General features: G+C 39.6%; 1 protein-coding gene across 1 annotated transcript; it reads right to left on the bottom strand.

Moving 5' to 3' along the window:
• Positions 1-6,946: 6,946 nt before the first annotated feature.
• Positions 6,947-9,361, bottom strand: LOC122642771 (pentatricopeptide repeat-containing protein At3g02490, mitochondrial-like). The gene has a single exon (XM_043836349.1). The coding sequence runs from the start codon at positions 9,217-9,219 to the stop codon at positions 7,228-7,230; it is 1,992 nt and encodes a 663-aa protein (XP_043692284.1). The 5' UTR covers positions 9,220-9,361; the 3' UTR covers positions 6,947-7,227.
• Positions 9,362-9,625: the final 264 nt, after the last annotated feature.

A 9,625-nucleotide genomic window follows, 5' to 3' on the forward strand; every position in this document is an offset into this window, starting at 1 on the left:
TTTCTCCTCCACCAAAACGGACCATATCTTCACCACACTTTTTAAGATTATTCTTCCATGTGGATATATATATATATATGGGGTGTTGTTCTCTGTGTCGCAGTGCAGTTTGAGGTTGGGATGTCGCCATTTGACAGGCACGAGTGCATGACATCCAACAATTTGATCTCAATTCAGCTATTTTTTTTTCTTTTTCTTTTTTTTGAGCTCGAACCATTGGATGTTGTACCTGTCAAGTGATGACAGCCCAACCCCAAAGTGCACTGCACTTTTAGGGAATTGGAAAGTATTTTTTTTTCTCATATGGACCTAACGTTTTGATTCCCTTCTAGTTGGCTAAGTGTGTGCAACACACGACCAAATGAGTACAGTGTGAACATGATTAGAGGGATTGGAATTGGAACGGGTTGAATTTGTTGATTCGAATTGGAATCAATTGAAATTGATTTTAATTTTAATTAATTGTTTCATATGCTACTTTTAGAGTTTACGGTTTAGGGTTTAGATCGATTTCCAATTGATTTTAATTGGAATCAAAATCAACTGAGATGCCCGATTCTAAACTCTTTTACTATGATTTGTAGTGGAGAGAGGAGGGGGGGAGTCTAAACGTAGGGAGTGTCAAAAGTTAGCTTGCAATGGTATAGGTCCAATTCAAACGGACCGATTAAAGCTTGAATTTGATTGATTGGTTAGTAAATGGTTTAGTGTCAGAACTAGACCGGTTATTATTCGGACCTTCACATGTTTCGTTATCCCCGATACCCAACAAAATTAATTGACATTGATAACCAACTGTTTACATAGCTTTTCGGACAAGAATTAAACACATTGAAATACGTATCGATTCGAAGGTCTCGACACTCCACGTCTCATCCACACATCTCATAAGAGATAAGAACATTTTATAAAAAAGCCCTAACCCTAAAAAGTACAAAAATGCCGCCCCAATAAGTCCAAACGATCCATCCGGTCTGGCTCGAATGAGAACTGAACAAATGTCAAAATACGTATCGATTCGAAGATTTCGACCCTCCACATCTCATCCACACTCTCAAAAGAGAAGACCGACTAGCCTGTTTATACTTTGATCAACTTATTTATGGCATATTTACAACCCATTTATAACCCAATTAACCTGTTTAAATACAGATTAGTCTTAGGGAAAAGTTTGGGTACACCGCAAGGTGCCCAGGTTGTGTCTATCTTTATCCCACCCCCTTGAAAGGACCACCTTGTACCTCCCCCATGCCACTTGTCCATTGGTTCAAGTCGCTAACATGTTTAGAGTGAGTGGTGTGCCCACCTTTCATCCATTGCTTTATTGATTTGATCTCTAATAATTGAACGATCGAAAACAAACGTGTCCAAGCCAAGCCTAAAAGGCCCAATTAACAAATGATGCAATACCGATGCAGGATTTTAAATTAGTGGGGATGATTAGGGCTGACCAAAACCGATTGGTCTACCCATACAAGCCCGAATCACTTGCATGTTTTTCGTCAAGAACGGGTGTTCATTTTCAAAAATATTATTTTTATTGTTCTTGACTTGGAACTGTGTAAAGTCAACTGATGATACTTACTCATAAATGTGGAAGTGATCTGGCTGGTTAACGGATCTTTGTAACTTTAATACCTTGCACTAGACACACATGAATAAATAGTCCTTCTTCTTACCAAAAAAACAATCCGGCGTCGGGCTAAACTAGAATCTAAAATATGCTAAGGGTCTGAATGTATAATAAAAGAAAGTTTGTTGCACGCGCGCTGTTCACGTGAAGTGAGCATCTCTCATGTGGCCTTTGTCCATTCATGCATGGTTAGAAGTTTCTCGAGGTCCAAACGTGTTCCTTCTGCTTATCACTAATCTCTCAGTTTCTGTATATAGGATCAATCTTATCTGAACGATTTTTCAAATCTTATAAGAAGTCCAACATCAATGAGATCCAAAACCAAATCTATAAGGAAAGTTCCATTTCGACTCGATTGGGTTTGATTTAATATACATATTTATACAAAACTATGAAAAAAAACTGATTTTTTTAATGAGTTTCAAGTTGTTATCAACTTCTTATCAGGGTAGATCAATTTAATTTCAGTTTTGGTCGGGGTTTTGAACCGGTTTTGATTTCAATGTCGGATTCTGTTAGTTTCCATATTAGTTCGATTCAGTTTCAGGGTTGTAATACCCCAATCTGAAACCTGTCCAACAAGCTATTGGTGTGGTTCGATCTGGGGTATTTCAGTTTGGTTAGAACCGGTTCACCCAATCGAGCTCAATTTTGACACCCCTTAAGGAGATAGAGACATCGTTGACTTTTCATTCACCCATGGTGAAGAAGGAATCCCCTCACCATGACCGTTGGTTCTATCGGATTGATAGGAACATTAGGAGTCTAATCATATGATCATATCACCAATAGAAAATGTTTGAAAAAAAACTTAGTCCACAAATATAATAGTTGAGTGGGTGGTAGCAGCGTTACGGGTATTTTCGTTAAACGCAACACTAAACGCCACGGTTTAATCTGAACCGTTTATTTTTTGACCTTTTAATCGTAGCTGTTGAATAAAAAAAGTTTGTAACCTGCTCACCGTGACAACAGGTTTCATCTTTTTCCTATGCTTCTTCGTTGCAGGGGAGTGCTTCAGGTGATACGGAACCCTACTTGGTTCAGGGGAGTGCTTCAGGTGATCGTTTACTTTTGGCCCCTTCTCCTCTCTACAGCCATTTGTCTCACCGTTGTCGTCGTCGTCTTTGGTTTGGTATCCCCGATTAAACCTGAAGCTACCGTGGAGAAAGCTCTTGTCGTCTTTGGTTTGGTATCTCCTTGAACCTGAAGCTTCTGTGGAGACAACCAGCACAGGTGGAAGAGGAAACCCTGAAGAATTAAAACCCTATCTTTTTCTTCATTCTCTCGTTGTCTCTAAGACTAATTTCTTTCTTTCCTCTGGTTTTCTAAGCAACTGGAAAAACATGGAAATGTAAATTTCAGGAAGATAAAAAAAATAAAATTATAATTGGGGCTTTTTCTGGTCTTCATTTGATTTCCTTTTTCTGAATTTCTCCTTTGGATTCGATTTTGCTAGGGGTGTTAATCGATTGGATCTGAGGCGTCTTCTCCAGGAAAGGGGTTGCAGAGGATTGGATCCCTAAGATCCACTGTAAGTACATCTAACCCCTAAAAATTATAATTGGGACTTGACATATCCCTAAGATCGATTGGATCTAACGTCTTCTCTGTTAGATGTTCTTAGATTTTAGGGGTTAAGCTTGTAGCAATGGCTGTCATTACTTGTGAATTTGGGGTCGGTGTTCCTTTTCTTTTTTTTTTTGTAATTGATTGTCTCTCTAGGTTTGCATAGAAGAGATTTACAGGGGAGTGCTTCAAGGAGATGGGTTTTGAGTTGCAGGGGTGGTTCCTTTTATTTATTTATATATTTTTTTGGTAAATTGATTCTCTCTGGGTTTGCAGAAAATAGGTTTACAGGGGAAGAGAGATATTTACAAGGGATTGCTTCAAGGAGATAGGTTTTGGGTTGCAAGTGGTGGTTCCTTGGTTGTCTCTGGGTTTGGGTTTGGGTTGCAGATCGGTAGCTGAAGAAGAAGAAGAAGAAGAAGAAGAAGACGTGGGAGAGCCGGTTGCAAATTGAAAACTCAACGGTTAAGATCGACTGGTTAAATCTCAACGGTTGAAATTTAACCGTTACGTATAACGGCACGTTTATCCGTCTTTATCGGCGCTGCGACTTTTTTCTATTATTTCCTTTAGCTTTGGGTGGGGTAACAGCGAACCAAATTGGTGGGATCATGGGTTACAGTGTGGCATGTTTTTATTGCATCAATTAAGTTGTGGTTGGTATGTATTCTAGAATGGATTTTGGGTCTTCTGAAGCGAGAAAATGGTGAAGAATCAGATTTCAGAATGTATACTAAAAACAAACTTGGACTAGTAATTGACTGCCTCAATTAATTAAGAAAGATATTCTTATTCTTTCCGGTGTTTGGAAGCTGATACATGTACAGAAGATGTTCTTTGGTGGGCTACGGCCCAAGGAGGTGTTTGGAGTTCAGTTCACCATACCCAACAGCTTTAGTGCTTTACTAATTTTATGGATGGGTCCATTATTGAGAAAGTTATGGGCCCACATAAAAAATTTAAGCCCATATCATAAATATGTTTTCTTGGGAGAGCACTAGGAAACAGGGTTTGAAAAAATTGGATTTTGGACCGATCCAGATTAGAATCAGCCAAGTTCGATCCCAATTCCAGTTGATCCGAACCTGATCGATCCTGCACGGAAACTAGGGCCTGGCAAATTTCGACTCAAATTGGAATCAACCAAGAGCAATCCGGATCCAGATTCCTGATTTTAAAACCCTGCAGGGAAAGAAGAGATACCAAGTTTCTACTGTCAAATGTCAACCTCGTTTCCATCCAAATGGATAGCATGGATAAAATTTTGGGTGAATAATTTGGTTTTGTTTGAAAATTTCAGGTTAGGCTTTTTCCTTGCAGGATCGATCACTAAGAAATATGTTTATGGGTGCTGTTTAGGTAAGGCTTCCTAGGTGAACCATTTAAGAAACCTTTACCCAAAAATATAACAAAGTGAAATCCCCATCAACTTTATCCATTCCATAACAGCTGGGCTGAGCATAGAATTATTAATGGGTTTCGAATTGATGCCCCTCTGCACGCCCTCATTGGTCCATGCTAGTGCCTAATACATAAATGGTGATAACAATTCCAACAAGTAACCAATAGTAACTTGAGTATAGAATTCTTCCAGTCAAATTTCAGTTTCACCTCAGAGTGAATTTCTTCAAAGCATGATATCAGAAATTTTAATTCTTTTCTTCAGAGTGAACTGAAACATTTGAGTTTGAGGATTAAACATTTGGTTTTCTGACGGATTCGAATAAATTTCAGATAGTAATTTTTTGAATACGGATTCTCCTAAATGGATATGAACACAGATCGAATACTTTCATTGGCATCTTTACCATTTTTATGATGAGGGTTAGGGTTGAGACTTGAGAATTCAACAACTACCCTTTCTTCTATTCTTTTTCGTCTTTGATTTTTTTCACATAGATGTGCGATTCCATGTATCACATTACATAAAATAATATATATAAACCAATAGAAAATATAGAAAAAGAATCACATTATCTTAATTTATAAAATTATAAAAAAATAAGATAACAAAATCCAATAAGGTCATTTAAAAAGATAGATGGACACAGATCAGACATAGAGATATATTTCAAATTAGGACTGCAACAAGATCAGGTTGGGCCGGGCTGTATAGAACCTTAGCCCAACCATAGGTCCCCTTAACTGGCCCAGGCCCGACCCGACCCTAACTCAGGGCCAGAAAAATCCAACCCTGATCCGCCTTTAGGGTCGGGCCGGGCTGATCCTGATTGGCCCTTATCATGGGGGAGGGGAAAGGAAATGCATAAGCTCGAATGGGTTGGGGAGAAAATTATCAATTTTACGTAAAATAACATTGTAATAAAATATATTATATCACTTATTGTCTTCATATATCATATATTATATAACAAAATGTGGGTGATGTTTAAAGTTTGTAAAATATATATAATATCAATATATGCTTTATAGTATAACTTAAAATAGGGTTGGGTTGGGCCAGGATTAGCCCGAAACCTCAACCTTGACCTGACCCGACCCTGACTCAGGGCCAAAAATTTCTAGCCCTGACCCACCCTCAGGGCCAAATTTCTCCCCAGACCCTATTTGGGCTCAGGGCGGGTTCGGGCTGACAGGGCCAAACATGCACCCCTATTTTAGATATATTATTACCATCAGATTGCTAAACGAATCGAATAATAATCAGTCAGATAAGGAGATTACCATATTCGTATCCGATTAGTTTCGGATAGATTTGGATTCTCCTACACGGATAAGAAAGCGGATCGAATACAGATTTTTGAATATCTCTTTACATCTCTACATGCTGGTGTAAGGGCCATGCAACCAGACAACAAACTCTTGCCATATACATAAATGGTGATAACAGCACCAATAAATATCCAATAGCAACTCTAGTATAGAATCGTTCAAGTCAAATTTCAGTTTACCTCAGAAGGAATTTCTTCAAAGCATGATATCAGAAATTTTAATTCTTTTCTTCAGGGTGAACTGAAACATTTGAGTTTGAGGATTACATTCACTCTCACCTCAAGCATGAATTCGAGGATTGACAGCAAGAGTGCCACACAATAATCAAATGGATCCGGTCACGAAGCACAACTCGTTAGACTTATCCCTGAACTGAAAAACAAAAGATCAGTCTCTAAACAAAAATTGAAAATCCCAATCTCATTTACATCATCTATGGGAACCCAAACCAAGCTTGCACCCTAGTATAATCTAGAGGGGTGATCCAGAGGGCCCCTTGTAACAATGAAACCCACATGGTAATTCCCAGTCTGGAAATGCTAATTAAAAAGGATAATAAAAAACCAACTTCCATGAGCCCAAGAGAAATTCTAGCTCAACATACCAGTGAGGACCATGTGGAGGCCAGAGAAACCTGGGCTTATATTTGATCCGCGAGGCTAGCACTCTACCCCCTGACACCAATGCGCCGTGAATTTTTATACAGAATTCCGGGACCAATTCAACTGAGTAATTAAATAAATTTACTCAGAATACTCTTGTGTATAACTTTACCAGTATGCCAATTTGCTAACTACCTTCTTTGTTGATCCACAATCCCTGAATTCAAGATGAATAATGAGCCATTATATAAACTAAATACAAATGGAAAAAAATGGAACAAAATAGAACCTCAACCATTTCAAGATATAGCAGTTTGAAAACCAATGAACAATTCAAATTCTCATGGGAAGTTCAAGTGAAAAGAAGACCCCTTAATAACCAGCCACACACATGCTACAGGATCCTTTCTTTCTAATACAGAAACTTATTTCAACACTCAAAAGAATATCATTAATGTTTGTGCTGCAACTCAACCCAAAGGAAGAAAAAACGAGGGAAGTGTGTGGTGCTGCTTTGCATGTATAATTACCTTGCCAAGTGCTTAAATAGCCAATATTAACCAAGATTAATCACTTGATAAAGCTACAGAGGAATATTTTGAGAACACAAAAAAAGATACCACGAGTTTCCAAATTGTTGCAGCCCAATGTCACTCTCACAGATACAATAGAAGATACAAGTCTTGGAGTCTAAGCGGTCACATGAACTGTAGTTGCATCAGCACCTACAGGCTTCATAGAACAGAAAAGACTCAGAACATCAGCATGATTACGGATATAGTGTGGACATTTGGAAAGACAATTATGTGCCTCATTATGTCTGCCAGCCTTGAAAAATGCTTCAAACACAAGGAGAACCACAGATGTAGATGGAAACCTCTTTGATGTAATTGCTTTCAGAAAATTCAAAGCATCTTCCCCTGTACCGGATTTTGAGAGAAAACCAATAAATGGATCCAAGATAGGTGGATAATCATTATTCTTCATCAACTCCAACAGGCTCAAAGCTTCTTTGAGATTTCGTTTAACCAGTAACTTCTCTATCAGGATTTTGTATGTAGTACGACAAGGCCGAAACTCTTTTCCATTAACCAACTCAATTAAGAGTTTGCACGCATCTTCCACTCTGTTCTTATGGTAAAAGCCATCAACCAATACCTCAAAAGCATAACCAGCACCTGCAACACCCTTCTTTTCCACCATCTCTAGGAAACAAGAATGTGCCTTGTCTACATCACCAGTCACACACTGCCCGTGAATTAACGATGCCCACATCTTAAAATCTGGATTACGTCCAGATGTTTGCATATCATTCAATATCTCACAAGCTTCGTCTACTCTCCCTGCCCTACTAAGCCGAAAGATGATTTCGTCATAAGAGGCACGACTAACTTCAAGACCACCTTTCTCCATGGCCTTCGATATCTTATTGCAATCCCCCAACTTTCCGACACTGATCAAAGATTTAAGTACAGCATCAAAGGTAGACTGTTTCAAGGCATTCCCTCCTCCCTCTGTAAATATCCTCACAACCCTAGAAAACAGATCCATATCTAGGTCTTCTTTACTGGTTACTATGTTCTTTAGAAGAAGAGTACAGTCCTGATTTGGAGGCTTACTGGTGCCATGCATCATCGCAAACTCATACAAGTCCACAGCTTCCTTTATCATCTTCTTCTTGTAAAACCGCTGGTAGACGTTTAGATAAGTTTCCTTCTCCATTTCATATCCAGCCACCTTCATTTCATCAATAATGCCCCAAAATTTCTCAATGCAATCTTCTCGACCCAAAACCTGAGCCATGGCATTGTAAGTCTGCTCGTTGTGCTTGAAAGATTGGTTGGCCTCAATCCACCGGAAGAACATCAACGCTTTAACTGGATACAAACTGAGCCGTTCCAGGACCATTGCGACTAAATCGCTGGACATACTAACTTCCAGATCTCTAAGTCTCTTTTGAACATCTTCGCTCCACTCGTCTTGCCTAATAATCTTGCAGACTTTAGAACAAATCTGCTCACTCGAATTGTCATCAGATTTTGACAAGAACAACCCCTTCAATTTATCTAGATCGCTCGCCAATTCTTCTTTCTCAAAATTCTCCGAGACCTTGACAAAGGTGCTCTTAGAAACTCCATAACCCTTCTTCCTCATGATCTCAACCAAATCCCAGAACTCCTTCACATGATCTTTCCTACCCAAGATCCCCAGAAACAGATTATACGTTTTCGAACTCAGTTTTTCATTGTGGGTCTCCGAAACCCAATCGAAAAACCTCCGAGCAGCCTCCGGGCTTTCATCAAGATTTTTTAACACTGTCAACGCCATTTCGTGGGTAACCGAAGGTCTATTCGATTCTAATTCACCCCTAATGGCATTAGGACTACTTGACCTGGAGAATATATCGGCCAAGAGAAGGGCATGGTCGTGATCGGGATCCTTATGTTCCACAGCCAGTTCTGACGAAAAGCTACGGTGGCCAGGATTCCTTGTAACCGAATCAGACAAGAGTGGAATGCAATTTGGATACCCATATCGACCAGAAATCGAAGAAAAGCAATAAGGTTTTTGAGGATTCAGCTCCCTTACCTGTAAGCCCGTAGTCATAAACTCGATTGTCGAGGTGCAAATGGAAGATCGAGAACGATTACGAAGGAGGAGCAATCGCCATGTACTTCTCATCTTTCTGCCGAGAGTAGTAGCCAAACTATTTGGAAAAAGCTAGGGTTTTGCGCTTCTCACATTCAGTAGTTCTTTGCTTACCATCATAAGTCGGGGCTCAGAGGGAATAGCTACTCGCGAGCAACTGAGCAGAACTGGGATGGATTAGGGTTAGGGTTTTAGACCCATTGAACTCCCAAGCCTTGAAATGCAACAGGGACCAAATACAGAGCCAACGGAACGATCCGAATTCGGCCCAAGTATGTATTGAAAATGTCAAAATTTTGTGTTTCGAATTGGGGTGCAACCCGGCTAGTCCGAGCAAGCTTGAAAATTCCAGGGCCAATGTTGGGGTTTTTCAACGGATCTTTATCACCTCCAGTTTGCTGACCGGCCCAGTTCCCCAGTTCCTCTAACAAAGGGAGGC

Source organism: Telopea speciosissima, chromosome 10, assembly GCF_018873765.1.
Source record: "Telopea speciosissima isolate NSW1024214 ecotype Mountain lineage chromosome 10, Tspe_v1, whole genome shotgun sequence".
NCBI classification, from domain to species: domain Eukaryota; kingdom Viridiplantae; phylum Streptophyta; class Magnoliopsida; order Proteales; family Proteaceae; genus Telopea; species Telopea speciosissima.

Bases quoted from the DNA above. Each gene is read 5' to 3' on its own strand.
- LOC122642771 (XM_043836349.1), bottom strand. From the start codon at position 9,219: ATGAGAAGTACATGGCGATTGCTCCTCCTTCGTAATCGTTCTCGATCT.